Source organism: Neophocaena asiaeorientalis, unplaced genomic scaffold, assembly GCF_003031525.2.
Source record: "Neophocaena asiaeorientalis asiaeorientalis breed wild unplaced genomic scaffold, Neophocaena_asiaeorientalis_V1.1 scaffold798, whole genome shotgun sequence".
NCBI lineage: Eukaryota > Metazoa > Chordata > Mammalia > Artiodactyla > Phocoenidae > Neophocaena > Neophocaena asiaeorientalis.
The window spans coordinates 1,559,670-1,577,486 of record NW_020173042.1 but is presented as its reverse complement, the minus strand read 5'-3'; the positions used below and the strand labels follow the sequence as shown (position 1 = coordinate 1,577,486).

Genomic DNA, 17,817 nt, shown 5'->3' with positions numbered 1-17,817 from the left:
AAAAATGTGGTGAAAGCGGGAAGAAGGACATTTTGGGATGGATTTGGGAGGAGAGCGCAAGCAAAAAAAAAGGAGACAGGAAAGCACGAGGGTATGTGTGGCACTACTTATAGGGATGGACATGAGCAAGCAGATTGTAGAGGGTTGAACAGTGTTCAGCAAAAACACACATCCACCAAGAAACTCGGAATGAGATTGTATTTGGAAAGAAGGTCTTTGTAGATGTAATTAGTTAAGATGAGTCATACTGGATTAGTATAGGCCCTAAATCCAATGACTGATGCCTTCATAAGAGAAAAGAGAGGGAGATTCAGACACGGAGACACACAGGGAGGAAGGCCATGTGAAGACAGAAGTAGAGACTGGACTACAATAGCCAAGGAACGCCAACAATTGCTTGTCAACCACCAGAAGCCAGGAAGACGCAAGCCAGGATTCTTCCCTGGAGCCTTCAGAGGAGGCATGACCCTGCTGATACCTTGATTTCAGGCTTCCAGAACCGTGAGAGAATAAATATTTGTTGTTTTAAGCCACCAAGTCTGTGAAGGCAGCCCTAGGACATTGCTACACATAACATCCCATCTCTTGGAGTCATTCATAAAGAGAAGGACAAAAAGTACCCCTCCTTCAACTTGCTTTCTGACACTTTTCTGATCATGGATAAAGTAGAGACTTTGTCTCATACATAGTTCACTATAAGATTTCAGAGGGAGTCAGTTCTGTTGATAATGAAGCCCCCTTTACATGCAATTTTCTATAGAACATAATTTGGCATAAAGAAAATTTCATGGACCAGACACCAGGAACACTATGAAATGAAAAGAAAGTTAGTCTCTTACTGAGAAACAAAAAGTTTTTTATTATAAGAAGCTGTGCCCCAAAGAGAGATCCACCATTGAGTAGGCAGAGGGCTTGGTATGTTCAGAGCCTGATAAACATGTCTTCTTAGTCGTTCAAGGTATGCTATATGTGTGTGTGCACGTGCGTGTGTGTGCAGATACAGACACAATCACAGTGCAGTTGCTCTTACATGTGTTTAATACTTACCAGGTGCTAAGCAATGAGTGTGTGGATGAAAATGACATGCTCAGTGCCCTGAGAAAGTCATAGTTGGTTGTGAGAGAGATCATTTCAATGTAACGCAGTTATTGTTGACACAGATGGGGGCTGGTGTGAAGTATGCCTCAGTAAGTGTGTAGTACTTGATTTGATTTCTACTTGAGATCTATCTAGTATAAGAGCTGCCAATGTGTTTACCTCTTGTATTGTAGGTGATTTGTTAAAAACCTGACTGGTCTGTTTTTCCATTAATAGTTTTAATATAAGAATGTCTGTGCCTTTGTCTTTGGTAAGTTTTAATACCTGATTTGTAAACTTCTCATTATTTCTTATGAATAGAATGTCCTTCATCAACGAGAAAAGAGTAAATGCTGTGATAGATTATAGAGCCTATAATTCACGCCCCATCTTTATCCAAAAACCATTCCAAAAGAGAAATTATGCCAGTCACTCTTGCTTACTGCCATTTAAAAAAAATTTTTGGCTTTGTTTTTATTTTTAAATCTTGTTCTGGTTTTGCTGAGAAAAAATACTATTCTCTTGACTTGACTTTTTTTTTTTTTTTTTGTGGTACGTGGGCCTCTCACTGTTGTGACCTCTCCTGTTGCAGAGCACAGGCTCCGGACGCGCAGGCTCAGCGGCCATGGCTCACGGACCGGGGCACGAACCCGTGTCCCCTGCATCAGCAGGCGGACTCTCAACCACTGCGCCACCAGGGAAGCCCTTGACTTCACTATAAAAATGCTTTTTGGCCCTAAGTATATATTTAAACCTAAGGCAGGAAGTAAACTTACTTTAAAAATACATTCCTACTTCTAAACTGCATCTACATGATCTCTAGGGTTACCAGAAATATGCACAAAGCCACCTCTCCATCCACAGATCGCAGTGTAGAAAGCAAGGGAGCTGGAAACTCTGTGCAATCAGCCTTGCAGTTCAAAGGCTGAAACACTCATCCTTCTCTCTCCATCCACTCTAACAAGCCTCCCTCCACATTCCCTCCCCCAGCCACCCCTGCTTAAAGTCTTCGTTTTTTAGTTGACAGGTAGCAGGTAGCCACATTCTGGGGAAGAGAATTGGGATAAAATTCAGGAAATTAGGGTGGTTGCACACCTCTTGATAAGATGACTGTAGAAGGCAGCATGTCAGGACATGTACTTTATTATATAGGCATAATCTCTAATCTTAATATACTATGACATCGATAAATATTTCAAAGTATCTACTAAACTACCCCTTCTCAAACTTTGTATATTTATTCTTAATTTTTTAAGTCTATGGACAACAAGCTCACCTTCCCAACTATCAAAGTTCTGTTGGTTGCACTTACGAAAAGCAAAAAGTTCCTCAAGATTCAAGTATGATTCTTCACTGGGATCCTCATTGAAAAAGCATAATGGAGACACAATTTTCTTAAACTAACCAATAGAAAGACTACTGGAATCTAAATGATCCCAGCATGAAAATTACGGTTTGTACCGATTAAATTTGGGTTTTTTTTTGATTACCACATGTGAAATTGATGAGTCAAGTGTCAACGTGAACCCATTCCCTGGCTAAGGAACCACATGTGGTAGAATTTAGGGCCTGATATCCATTTATTTCATCTTAAGATAGGTGGTACATGAGAAGCACAGGGTGAGACAAGCAGGAAAAAGAAGTACCAATTTGAATGAAAACTGAACTAATTCAGAGCCCCTTAGAGTTTTTTATATAGTAAATAAATTAGGGTCTTAAAGAAATATGCTTTTACTATGTATAAGGTCTTTCAAAATCTAATCTATAGGTATAAGGGATAGGGGAAAATGTCTATTATTAAACTTTCTTCTGTGATGGCTAATAGCAATTCAAATACTCCTCTACAAATCTTTCTTCCATATTATTTCTGCCCTATGAATCATTCTGTATCATTATTTTTATTTCTAAACTACATGTTAGCCCAAAAACCTAGTTCAGGCTATTGGAATAAAGCTGGGTGAAAACGACAACTTTCACTGGAGCTGTGGCAATGGCACTGAGGCAAAGCAAAAGTTGCAAGACAGGATTGATACCACATTTTATCTGGTGATGGTGGAAAGCATGTCCTAAGTGGTGGATTCAGCGTTGATGAGAAGAGGAGGATTTGTTCTGCAGTCACTGCACTTCTGTCACCCACCACTGATCCTGCTTCCTCTCCCGGTACCCGTTTCACTTCAGCACTCTTTGGACGACTGGCCTTGTGGCTCATCAGCTACATGGCCAGCTGAGAAGAGATTTTCTATTACAGCTCAGGCTTTCCCAGTAGGTGCCCTTATCACAGAGTAGCAGATACTCTAACTGATAACTAGAAAGCAAGTGTTGCCACCTGGAGTTTCCTACCCACCTTCCTCAAAGCATCTAAGATAGGTACAACTCCAGTACTTCTCCCAGAGCTGCTATGTCATGAGAAGGCAGGACAGTCTCCATTACTGGTTATTTCTCTCCTATGGAAGTTCAGGATACCTTCTTCTCTCTCACATGGCTTAAGTCAGCTTGATTTAAAGAATTATACAAAGGAAAAAATAGTCCTTTTCGACAATGAATTAACCAAGCTTGTTCCATTCACCTTGCTCCAGGTCCTGTAGGAACTTTCAGAAGAATCAATGTGGCCCAACAAAATTCAGGTTTTATTCATTCAGGAAGTCTATATCTATGTCACTGAAACCACAAGGGAGCCTTAATATGCCAGCATTTTCTGAGTTTCTGAGTACAAATATGCTTTTCATTGAATATTTATGTTCTCTAAGTGGGGCAGACTCATCAACAGATGGCCATACGGTGGAAAACACACATAGTGTTTTCTAGATCTCTGAATTCCATTGCAGGAATACGTATGGAAGGAATTTCTCTTTCCACAGCCAACCCCTTCCCATTGCGGAGCATAGGCTCCGGATGTGCAGGCTCAGCAGCCATGGCTCACAGGCCCAACTGCTCCGCGGCACATGGGATCCTCCCGGACCGGGGCACGAACCCGCGTCCCCTGCATCGGCAGGCGGACCCCCAACCACTGCGCCACCAGGGAAGCCCATAGAGGTGTTTCTTTATCCAGTCTAATTGGATGGCTTCACTTGCCCCTATCCAGCACAGAGAACGTTGATCACATGACTTGGCAAGCAAGACGTGTTTAATTGATGTCTCAACAGGTTTGGATAATGGAAAAGAGTATTATTAGGATATTTTGATGTCTGTTCATAACAATGACAGCAATTTTGTAGGTGTCAACACGTCTGGCACTTAGTGCTGGCATCTGTGATGGCAAGAAAGGTCTTTCGGGCTTCCCTGGTGGCGCAGTGGTTGAGAGTCCCCCTGCCAATGCAGGGGACACGGGTTCGTGCCTGGTCTGGGAAGATCCCACGTGCCGTGGAGTGGCTGGGCCCGTGAGCCATAGCCGCTGAGCCTGCGCGTCCAGAGCCTGTGCTCCACAACGGGAGAGGCCACAACAGTAAGAGGCCCGCGTACCGCAAAAAAAGAGAAAGGTCTTTCAAGAGTAGTGTTGGCATATTTTGCATATTGGAGCCACCATGGCAGCTCTGGGACAAACTTACCTGGTGAGACAAAGGAGCTACAAGCCATTAGATCTTTTCCTTGCTATACTTGAAAATAAGACCACGGTTTTTAAGGCAAATTCATATACATTTAGAGTATTTCACTTTTACCTGACTAAAACATTTTCAAATAAAACATTTTACTAGAATTTGGAAGCAGTCAGATATGAGAACACCCAAAATGTCAACCAGCAAAATTTTCTTGGAAACTGCTGCACTTTGCGTAGGAAACTTTTGCTTTTAACAGAATTAGCTGTTTACAACAAATATAATAGAAGAACATTATTTGCGTGGATGGACATTTTCACTCCAGATTCCAACAATCTGAACTATACTCTTCTCAACACTTTTGCCAGGAGGGAGTAGAAAGGAGGAAGAAAAGCAGAATGCAACAATAATAAGAAAAGAAACGGAGAGAGCTCTTTGTTCACCACCATTTTGTAAAGATAGAAACAGGAACCAATAATGCATTCTTCAGTTTTTCATCATGTGAGTATTAAAAAAAAAAACATGATTGGGACTGATATATATACACTACTATGTACAAAATAGATAACTAATGAGAACCTACTGTGTAACACTGGGAACTCTACACAGTGCTCTGTGGTGACCTAAATGAGAAGGAAACCTAAAAAAGAGTGGATGTATGTATATGTATGACTGATTCACTTTGCTGTACAGCAAGAAACTAACACAACACTGTAAAGCAACTATACTTCAATAAAAACTAATAATAAAAACATCACGAGATTTATTATTGAGTAGTTTTTTCACAAAGAGCTTGACAAACAAGGCCAGGTGTCTTGAAATTTAAGGAGTATAAATTTGACATGGCTGGGTCACAGCTGGAGGAGTTCCTGAAGGAAGAAAGCTTCTCATTCTTTAGATTTAGGTTAACAACCACAAAGTAACCTTAAAATTAGTTTTGTCTTCATCAGTTGTTGCCTAACATTGTATTACATCCTAAACAGTTGAGGCAAACTTTAGTAACGCAAAAACATTTCTGTCACTTTCAGTAAAAGAAACGTTGACCGTTGAAGTGACGCCACGTAACCCAATGGTTCTTCATAAATGTTCTCCGAACATTGTTCAGTAGTCTTGTAAGTTCTCCTTAGTTCAGAGATCACTGTAAGCCAATAGTCTGTTAGGCAGACTTTAAAGTCATTTATGGATTGACTTGGCGAGGGAAACTCAACTCTTTTTGTCCAAAGAATAAAAGTAAATGTGTTTCACGGTAAAAATGAGTGATGAAGAATCACGTCTGAAGCCATACTTCGGAACCGAGGTACCGAGAGGTCACTGTCCTCTGGCCACATCTCAACCACCTACTGGACTCCACATCCTGCTGCTCCTTTGCTGGGAAGTCTCTTCAAAGTGTTACATTTGTAACTGTAGCTATCATCTCTGGAGAACCACCTGTGTTGATTATAACTGTGCTAGACATTTTACACATTATCTGTACCCTTCACAACAATACTGATAGGAGATACTATTATTCTCATTTTATTAATAATGAAACAGGGCAATGATATTCTGGTAAACCAGTTTTACAAAAAAAAAAAAGAGTTTGTATTTGTAGGGTTTGTCAAGTTCCATGGGGTAAATTCTCCCACTGTACCAGGTTCAAGGTGCCAAGCTTTAACGACCGGCTCACAAAGTTCCTGAATACTTAATGATCCTGGCTGCAGCACACCACTCAAACAGGGTGGTGCTAATCCGGGAGGTTGAGCAACTTCCCCAGGACCCTATGACATGTAAAAATCTAAGCGAGTATTCCCCTTGAGGTTTGAGGACTCCAAAGCTGGGTCTCCTCACTAGCATGCGTCTCCACACTCCATGTTTATTTCCGCCTTGGACTCTGCCAGTCCCAATCTTTATTCCCCCCAAAACAAGGAATTTAGCCGGGGTTCAGCTCCTCCTTGAACCCTTCCTAACCACCTTGGTTGCATTGTTCTCTCTCTCCTATTACATATACGTACTAGCCTTTACACCAGTTTGGTACATAAACATCTACTAATATATTAATGTTTCCTGAATATTTGTCTGCTTCCTTTTCTAACTACCTCATCTACTTCATAAGGAAATGGGCTCTTGTCTGTATTTCTGCATCCACATAGTGCTGCATACAAAATAGACATAATATTACTGAATGAATTGAAACTGTCTATGAGTTAGAGATACTCCTATACACCAAGCTTGTAAAGCTGAAGACTTGAAATAGGAACACAGTGACTAATGTCAATATGAAAGCAAAAACAGTTTGATTTGGGAAATGTCAGATGGATCAAAGGAGAGGCACATAGTACTTTTAACTTTAATTCTCCTTTCTTGTGTTTTGAGTGGATATAAACATCTCAGAAGTTTCCTTCCTTATCTTTCAATTAAACAGCCCTCCCTCCCTCAGACTTCTTCCCCCTAATGGAACTTGGCAAAGGTGCAGAGGTGGGTGTTTTCTATCCCTCTTTCTCCTCACTCTGAACCTTGGATGAGAGAGTCACAGGGGAGCTGAGTGAATAATGTCAACTCCTTAAGACCTGGCTCTGGCATTTCATCACCTCTGAGAAGTTCACAGGTTCACAGCTCCTCTGTTGGTAGAGCAGTCTGCTTTTCAATATGCATTTGCAGATCAACTTTTTGCAAAGGCTCTTTATTCAAAGAGAAAGATATAGTTTTGAAACTATTGAAAGAGTTTGTAAAACTGAAATAAAATCCTTTCTTTCTATGTTTAATCTTAGCCATCTTTCCAAAGCAAGGCATGAAAGAGGGGATTAATTTGAAATTTGGGGTGCCTTAGAAATGTAAAGGTGCTTGGGCTGTGTTTCTCCAAATGACCTGCACTATTTTATTAATTAATTTATTTTTGCTGTGTTGGGTCTTCGTTTCTGTGCGAGGACTTTCTCTAGTTGGTGGCAAGCGGGGGCCACTCTTCATCGCGGTACGTGGGCCTCTCACTATCGAGGCCTCTCTTGTTGCGGAGCACAGGCTCCAGACGCGCAGGCTCAGTAGTTGTGGCTCACGGGCCTAGTTGCTCCGCAGCATGTGGGATCTTCCCAGACGAGGGCTCGAAGCCGTGTCCCCTGCATTAGCAGGCAGATTCTCAACCGCTGCGCCACCAGAGAAGCCCCCGGCCTGCACTATTTCAATCCAATGTAATTTATTTGGTTGTAGCTGAAAGAGAGAATGGCCTCTAAATCCCCTTCCAACATTTCTACACAGATAACACTCCCCACTTCTCTCCACCTTACTTTATTTACAGAGGCCAGGTGAGAATGTGAGCAAAGGAGATGCTGGGATGATTGTTTCTTTTCCTAATAAGTGTGATTTCAGGAAGTGACAGCACTTGCCATTTTTCCTCTTTCCCCAAATGCTCCAACTCTGGTAAGAAAGTGAGCTTCTCGGCTAGAGAATACACACAACCAAGCATGAGCTTGCTAATACTGTAATTGCACATATTCTACTGATAACTGCTTCCTCTACCCAGCACCATGCTGAAGCTGCAGCCTCCTCACCCTGATTTCTCTCTGCCAATCTGATCAGACAAAAAACAGAAACAAACAAGTAAATAATCTGATAATAACCTCTGAAAAGATGAAACGATTGCTTAAAACCATAAAGAATTTGTGATATAGCATTAAATAATTTCCCATAAAATTACATTTATAAATATTTTGTAAATATGAAAATTACCAACCTAGACTGTAAAAGGTAAGCACATGGTACAATTTACCCTCAGCTCACAATCCCAATGAACCAGGGATATGAAAATGAATTAAGATTATAAGGACTTTTATTTTTAATGAAATTATGCACTTCTTTGGAGGAGGCTGTCCAACACTCTATTCTAGTATCCCTGCCTTGTTCCATTCTCGTCTCCACACTCCACACCTGTCCTATATGCAGGACAGGATCAGCTCTCAACATAATGATGAATGAATAAATGATGGTGGGAATCAGAACCTCGGTGTCCCACGGCACCATAGTCACTCTTTAATGACAAGGACACATTGAGCATATGAAGTAGTTCATGGTGTAGGAATGGAACGGGGGCATGAGAGGGAGGTAAAATTGGAAGAATTTGGCAATTGTTCACTTGAAAACAAAGAGGCACAGTCTGGCTACTTAATGCCATGTCTAGATTAGAAACAGCAGATTCACCCTGTTCATATAAATCAGCCTGGGTAGCCATTATATTTGCTAATACAGCCTTTTATCTTTTCAATGAGTATCGGCTAAATTATTTAGACACTCTCTGATCTTTTCTTTGAGAATCAACTGTATCAGTACTCGTATCCTTAAGCTACTTATAAGCAGACAAAAATTTGGCTGGCTGTTTTTTGAGACTTCACAGTGCAATAAAAGTTACAACAAGATCTAGGATGCTTTCTATATTTACAAAGCACTTTAAGAGACAATATTTCATTGAATCTCCCAGAAGACACTTAAGTTCAGAGAGGTTAAGTGATTGTCAAAGCACAAAGCCAGGGCAGCCCAGAGGGGGAAATAAAGGAGGCGAGGAGGAAGTGTATTAAACCCAGTGCTTCTCATTTAATTGCTGTTAGTGACCTGTAACTAAAAGCATGTAATGGGAGAGCTGACCTCGCCCTCCAGGGGTGTAGGTGGAATCCACACAAATGTGCTAAGAGGGCTGGAGGAATGGGAGAGGGTACAGCCCTACACTAGGTACGCTCAGCTGATGACGGAAAAAGGCTGGCCAGATAGCCTGAGGGCTTCACAGTAGGTCATCTGATTTCAAACCCTGAGTTCTTTTCCCTTTCCACAGTTCTGCTGTAGTAAGAACACACACATGATATTACATGATAAATCAAAGGATTATGTTCATCTTATTCAAATTTCATACCAAGTTTAAACAGTTTTTTATCATTCACTAGATGGTCAGTATTTAAACACATCTATATTTATTTTATTTTTTTTGTGTGTGTGTGTGTGTGTAAGTTCAAATCCTGTTAATATAACTTTTTTAACATCTTTATTGGAGTATAATTGCTTTACAATGGTGTGTTAGTTTCTGCTTTATAACAAAGTGAATAAACTATACATATACTTATAACAAAGTGAATCAGCTATACGTATACATACATCCCCATATCCTCTACCTCTTATATTTATTTTAGAACAGCTCATACAATCAGCCAGCACAGGAGCTGACTGCACTATGTTATCTAAGATCTTTTGTTGCCGTTGCAACTTATTTTGCCACTATTACTATATAGTCTCACAAGTTACTTTAACGAATGGTGTCTTAACATGGCAATATTTTCCTCGAAGATTATTTGAAACGCATGGGTTTGTGTGCCCATATATTGAATCTGTCCATATAATTTCTTAAAACTCTACACCTCTTGTGATTGTTTGTGCTGTCATGTCTATCACTGCGCCCTCTGCTTTGAATTAATGCATCTTTTATTCTCTACCCTCCTTTTTCTGTTTTCTTTTTCTCCCTTTGGCTTTACTCTCTCTTCTTAGCTTTACAACCTTCATAAATTTGGATAAAGGACATTGATTTTTAAAAAGCCCTTGATGCTTCTTAGGTTATCTGTCATTTATTCACTCTTAGATTCAGTGCATATTCACTGAGCACATATTATATGCTGGGTGGGCTCTGGGAATAAAATGGTGGACAGAACCTGGCACTATCTCCTGTCAGATATTATAGCCCAGTGGAAAAGACAGATATTATTAAAGAATCACAAATGATAAATGCAAAGTCACAGCCATCACCAAGGCTAAGAGGAAGATATATGTCTTGAAATAAGAGGATTTGACCCAATTATGGGTTCATGGAAAGCTTCCCTAAGGTGGTGACTACTGAGCTGAGATCTGAAGGATGACTAGGAACATACCAAGCAAAGCAGAGAGGATGTGCAAAAGTCCTGTGGTCGTGGCAGTGGGAGGGGAGAGTGAACAGTTCGAGGGTACCACGCAAGTAAGGAAAACTGAAAGGAGGCCAGTGGGACTACAGGGGAGACAGAGAGGAAGAGTATGGCTGAAAACCAGGTTAAAGACACAGCCATACCAAGTAGGACCTTGTAAGCCAATTGAACTTACAGCTGAAGGATGGATTCCAATTCCATAAGGCCATGATTCCACCCAATGACTGCCCCTTTTGTTTTTGTTTTTTTGGTAGCAATGGTCAAATTCCAAGTTGTCTTCATTGGTGTCTAAGTTTGTGGTAGTTCCAAATGGATGCGGGGGACCATATTTCCTTGTGCCAATAAATCTGTGTTTTTATGCCCTAGGTTAGTGTGACTTTCAGCAGGTAGGAATAATTTCTTTTTAGAAAATTATGCTTTGAATTAAGTTACTTATGGGTATAATGGATTATAAATAACATGGTGTGAGCTACTGAAATCCACTTCACTTTTCATGTGTGCAGTAATAAGGTGCAGTATAATTTATGGTTTACAAATTTACAGACCTAGAGTCATAGCTCCAGACTACAGAATGTAGAATAGTGTCCTTTTAAATTTCAATTTTTCTTCTAAAACTGGCTGGTGAAAAATTTACTTTTGCATTTCTGTGGCAACATCAATCACTGTTTCTTCTTAGTATTTCAGAATTCAGAAATCACATAATTTTAAAATTGGAAGAGATCTTCATAGGTCATCTAACTTACCTCCTCCTACTTCCTCTGGAAACAGTCATGTCTGTATATCTGGGCAAGGTGAAAGTCCCTCCTTTAATAAAAAGATATCTGGAAAACTATTTTCTCTCCGAATGAAGGTCTGGCATCTAGTAATTCTTATAGAGTTCCACCCCAAAACATTGCTTATATTTGTCAACTATCCTCTGGTACTTGTGAAAATAGTGAAAGGGTTCATATTATTGAGGATACCCTGGGGATTTTTAGGGCAGTTCCACATAGGGGACTAATAGTATATGTAAGAATGACTGAGGTCAAAGATAGACCCCAGCAGCATGAGAAAAAAATATCTGCTAAGCCCTGGGATAAGGGATAGGTTTTTGAATTAATTTATGTAAACCAGAGCCATAATTATGAAGTGTAAAGAACACACGCGAAAAAAATGAGATGATAATTAGATCCTAAAAAGCATTTGAGGTATTGGAATGTGAGCTTGGAGATCTACTGAAAGAGGTCTATCTATCACCACTAAGAGAAAAATACTATAGCTATAAACATGAAGTTTTGCTCAAAATAAAGACAAGTTCTTACACTTTGGGGAGAACGAAGTAGGGAAAAGTCAACGTAACAAAGCAAATAAACTATTTAACATGATGATTCTACCCTCTGTGTCTCTGTGTCATGATTTTATGTTTTGATATGCTAATAGTCAGTTCTTAGAAACTGACTGAGAATGGAATACCTGCATAAGGAAATTTTAAAGGTATGCAACTGCAAGAATGTAATGTATTTGCATTTTTTCACAAACTAGCCTCCTTAGTTTTTGAACACGAAAAACTGTCTCTCCCTTTCCTGCAATCTGTGGCTTTTCTTGAAGGATTTCCTCACCCAAAGGATGACACCCTGTCTCCTCATGGGAGTGGTTTGTAAATGACAATTCTCTGAGCCCTGTAGAGAATTCACTTGAAAATTAATTCCTCCATGTATAAGCAACAAATAAACAAACAGATAGGTCTAGGACATACCCAGATCACTTTTAATGTTCTTCAATTCTTCTGGAAAAACAAAACCCTATGGAAACCAGTCATTCACTTCAAGCTCAAATCTGCCATGGAAGCGACAGCAAACAATGAATGGCAGCATGAAATTAAGTGACAAATTGTGTGATATGGACAACTATTTGTATAGAAATTCAGAGCAAAGGGATGATTGTTCTGAATGGGATGAAGTGGCAATAATTTACTGAGTACTTACATATGCTAAAGCCCTTCTCAGCGTTCTCCACAAATCATCTCATTTAATCTCACAATGGCTTTATGAGGTGGTGCTGTTATTAATCTCATTTCACAAAGGAGAAAAATGAAGCTCAAACGGTTTTAGTGCCCACAATTACAAGTAAGTCGATCCAAGTTCAAACTCAGGCAGTGTGACCTGTCAAAGAAGGGCTTTGAGCCTCCATCTTGGACTACAACCCAGCCTGGACAATCACGCAAGGAATAGCTTTCGCATCCCGGCCAAGCCTGGACCAGGGAAGAAAATGTGTTAAACAGCTAGCAGCCTAATTGTAATGTTTGAAGCTCTCCTAAATATTTAGTTTTACTAAACTTCAGACTTTAGTTAGCTGTTCTTTACCTTTTTAAACTAGTACTATTTTAAAATTACCATAGTTCCTTTACAAAAGGGACACTTGGTCTTTCACTGAAAATAATGAGGTAAAAATTTAATAATGCTAACAAAGGTCAAAAACACAGAACACAGAATAAGCAACTGGAAGTCTCAGCTCCTCGGAGTTCAGAACTGTAAGAGAGCTCAGGAGGTATTTAGTCGGCAGAGGAACTAAGGAAGTCCAAGAGAAGAGAATGACTTCCTGCAAAGGCACCCAGAATGGTGACCTCACAGGCAGCGTCAGAAGCCCATGCAGTCACTGACTACGTAAAAATGCCAAATTGTTCATTCTGTATCAAACTGAATAGCATATAATTTTCACAGTATTATGTGCTGGGCCAAACCCTCCCAATTTTTAACTAATTCATGGGAGTAACTAAGAGATATATCAAGTCTTTTAGCTTATTTGGAAGCATGTGCCTTCTACAACCCACAAGATATATCTTTCACACCAACATTGTGTCCAATCAATCCTTTCTTGAATTCTGCACTATGGTCTTCTAACCTCTATTTATGCACACACATGATTTTCAACATTTTGGCCTTATTTGGGGAAGACAATGAGCGATCAGGCTTTCATTGTTAAAATGAATGATTCTGTATTCATACACACAAAAATGAAATGAAGGAAGAGTAGAATAAGCAGCAGGGAAGAGATAATTTCCCTCTTTTACATTTATAATTTCCCACAAGAGCCAGATCTAACCACACTTAGGACATCTCTAATACTTGGAGTTGTTAACGCTTTAAAAAAAAAACAAACACTTAACTATTCTACTACTGGCATATATTTTAAATTGTTTTTAATATGTTTAAATGTCTTTTTTCTTTGCTGTGTATTCAATGAAAGAAGCAATTATTTAAAAAATTATTTGCTTTTACATTAAATATAAAAGTAGTCGCTGAGATAGGAAACACTTGTAACCACCACCAATTTCTTGTTCTTTCCTTTAGTTAGAATTTCCATTCTCAGAAACAAGATTGTGATAGTTAAAGGTGGTATTTATAACGTATTATATAAATTCTACTGGTGGAGTGAAGGCACTTTGTTTCATCTAAGTTACTTAGTTCAAGCATTATGTATCATACAATGAATGTCATATGATGAAAGTTAATATTTTGATGTGATTGGAAGGGTACAATTTTAGTCATAACTCCTTAATTCTAATTAATTTCAATATCAATCACTTTGGTTCTTTATTCATTAAAATATTTTTTTACATATCTATATATAAATACTGTAGAGATGAATCTACTAACTGTGTTTTAACTCTTTTATATCACCCTATTAATGTTAATTTTTCTAGTTCTTTTTGTCTCTTGGTGTTTTAAAATATCCTCGTAAACAAATTAATAAGTGCAATAAAATAAATTACAAATTTTTTTTCTTAGTTGAGGTCTTACAATATATGCTGAACTCAATGTCTTATTGTACATTACTACAAATAATGATATGAAAAGTCTCAGAGAACGGTATTACATTTTTACTGTCCCCAGAACTCTAATAATATTTTGCTTGTTATTATTTTCTAAAAGTGAAATGAAGAGAAAGCACTCTGTATACTTAGAGGATTTAGATACTAGATTTTCATACGGAGAGAAGACTGAAGAAGACTGAATCTCTTTCCTCCTTCCTTCTTACACACACACACACACACACACACATTCATGCTACATAACAGATGACCTTCTTCTTTCAACTATATGTTTTATGGCAAATCTGTCTTCAAAAGTGCTATGCATTATCGGAAAATTAACATTACAATTATAAAGTTAATATTAATTTTTAATAATCTTTGAATTATAAAAATATAATTTTTATTTAACTTTTCAGGGAAAAGCTATTATGTAAAACAAGGCACATCTGTGTTCTAAAAAACATGTTTGCATGCTACTTTTTAATATTTAAAAAAATTGCCTTCTTGCATTTTTATTTTACATATACAACTTCAATGGACTTTCTTACATTTTCCAGCTCATTTTTCTGATCTAAATAATGTGGCCAAATAGTTCTAAAAGAGCACTGAGACAACTATCATCCACAAACTAAATGTTCAAATTACACTCTGTCTGCCTCTCTGATGAATTGATAAATGAGTATCCAGTCAGAGACATCATACTAACACAATTTTCCAAACAATCTATCCAGACAGATGTGGCTTAGACACATAAAGGCACATCCAAGAGCAGCATTCCAATCTCAACTACATGTTTATGGAACTTCGGAAACGTTGGTCCTTCTTTTTGAGTCATTAGGCTTGAGAGAATGTATTTTGACAACTAGAATACTATTCTAGAAAAGCAACAGTGAAATCTGGGTTCTTCAGAATCAAGTGATTTACTATGTGGATTATTCAGGTTGCTAAGCTTTAAAGCATAGCTGAAGACCTAGGATTCTCATGCAATTACAAGTTTAAAGTGAGATAAATTGGCACTCACAGTTGTGGCAGGTGGCCCCACTGTATCCCGTCTCATCACAAGTGCATATGAAGCTGTCCCACGTTTGCGAGCACTTCCCACCATGCTCACAGTGATTGGGCACACATCTGTCAGAGAAAGAGACAAACAGAAATAAACCAACAAACAAATGAGATTTATGAGTGGCTAAATTCCAAGCTGTCTGGGCAATATATCATTCCAATGCCAGGTTGCCTTACCAAGGCAATTAATCCTTGTTAGTTTAAGCAGATTAATATTATTCATGATGGAAGGTGCCAAGTGCACAAAAGATGATGTATCACAGGCTTGGTGTTTCCCATTTTTGAGTAAACAGTAGAAATTTACAAACAGTTGAGAGATTCATTTGCACATCACAGATTCATTTTATTTTCCTTTTGCAAAAAAAAACAAAGACACTAGCTAAATTTCCTCCTGGTGAGAGACAAAACATTAGCCATCCTGTTTCCTGTACTATCCTTTATCAAGGCCAATAGTACCAAGTCAGAAAGGGGTAAGGCTGAGTTTTTTTTTTTTTTATAGCAATATGAGTTTCTGAAATAATGCCACAGCAATGAGAATATAGTAGCCTCATAAGAAAAGATTTCTAAGTCTTCCTTACCCCTCCTCCCATGCCCCGCCGGCTAATGAAAGCCACCTTTATAAGGAGGCAGCAAGTATAATATGGGGGAAAAATGCAGGTTTTGTGTTCAAATCTTTGTCTTTTTATTTACTTAATAGCCAGTTATGATGATGTAATTTAACCTTTCTGATCCTCAATTTTCCCATTTTGTAAAATGGAGTAATTATACCTATCTGGTAAGTATTGGGTTGGCCAAAAAGTTCATTTGTTTTTTCCTTAACATTTTATGGAAATGAACTTTCTGGACAACGCAATAGTTTTGAGATTAGGAGGTAATGTTCATAAAGTAGATAATTAATAGGCAAGAAATAGAGGGCCAATAAATAGGAGCTATGGATATCTGAACCACTGCTTGCAGGGCACTGTTTTATAGTCTGCCTGTATCCTAGCAATAGTGAAGCTGGAATTTGTTCTGGAAAACTCCTGTTTCAACAGCACAAATTATTTTCTTCTTATGTATTAGCATTCACAAAATATTTCTAGCTTTGAATAGGAAACTCTCTAAAGTAGAAAAGTCCACCCAGATTAAAAAGGCAGAACCCATAATAGTGGGTCACAGGTTGCTTGATGGAGAGCCACACTTTGAACACCAATAATCGTAAAGCCCTGGTAGCGTCTTGCTGCAAAATAGAATAGGACTGGCCTCAGAGATAATATTCTCCATCCCCTGTTCCTGACTTACCATCAGCCATGCCTAAAACTACCATAGCAGGGCATAGCCCAGTTTGGCATGGAACTCTGTTTCTCATATAGGAATATTGTTCCTCTACAACTCTTTGCAAACCTCTAGTCATGCAACAAACAATTACTGAGCACTGTGGAAAATAGAAGATGAACAAGAGTCTATTCACTGCCTTTCAGGCCTAGGAGGACAGGATTTTAAGAGAAGAAAATGAGAGGAAGAACATTATAAGAGGAAGAACATTATAAGGGGGGAAAATACAACATAAGAGAGCATGATACTGGATTTTCAGGAGGTGGGATGGAAAATTCACTCTATATTTAATAGGCAGTTCTACTCCATATGAATTTGGACTTGGTGTTATCCAGGCTACAAAGATGTTTCTTCTCCAAAGACTCTATAACCTACGTGGAGGTGGGGGTAGGGGATAAGATTCATGCGAGATACAATACTAGGCAGAATCTGATCCGTCATCAGAGTGATACGAAACGTACAGAAATGCGGAGACCAGAGTAGTTATGGGTAGACTATAAACAAAGGGCTTAATCAAGCTTAGAGCATTTCGCTTGGGCCTTAAAAAGAGAAGTTCCATTTTTATAATTAAAATATTGAAAACTGTTCCCAGCAGAGCAAGCAAGAAAGCAAGAAGGAAGAGTTAGAACCATGATCAGTGGGTGGGTAGCCCAGGGTTGTTCAAGTCTATTGCCAGAGCCATTTCCCTCTACAGGTACCCAGGCATAGGCCTTATCAGAAGGCATTTATATCCAAGAGTCCTTCCCAGACCATGTGGGGAAGCAATGATACGGACACTCCAAAATTACATAAAGCTAAAAAACATCGTTGATACTTAATTTGGGATTTCAGTACTTGTATGCCTTTGCGTGGTATATTTACCTTCTAAGTTGTCGTGGGTTAACAGTAACTCAGCCTAATAGTGAAAGTAATTTACATCAGCTCATTGTATCAATTAATTCAGGGGAAGTAGTACGGAGAGTCTCGAGGGGAAACCAGGGTGGAATCTAAATGTGCTCTAAATAATGCACAAATGAGAAAATCCATGTCAAAATGATAAAAAATATTGGTGTGTACTTACACACACATAAGCATTTAACAGTCAAGTGAGGTTAACTGAACATTTATAAAATTCAGTATTAAGTATTTCTTTAAA

General features: G+C 38.8%; 1 protein-coding gene across 1 annotated transcript in view; it reads right to left on the bottom strand.

Annotated features, from left to right (window-relative positions):
- CNTNAP2 (contactin associated protein 2) overlaps positions 1-17,817 on the bottom strand; it is a 2,003,631-nt gene that overhangs the window by 779,180 nt on the left and 1,206,634 nt on the right. The window contains exon 12 of the mRNA XM_024742848.1: positions 15,328-15,434. Coding sequence (XP_024598616.1) covers positions 15,328-15,434 — 107 coding nt within the window. The remainder of the gene's footprint in view (positions 1-15,327; positions 15,435-17,817) is intronic.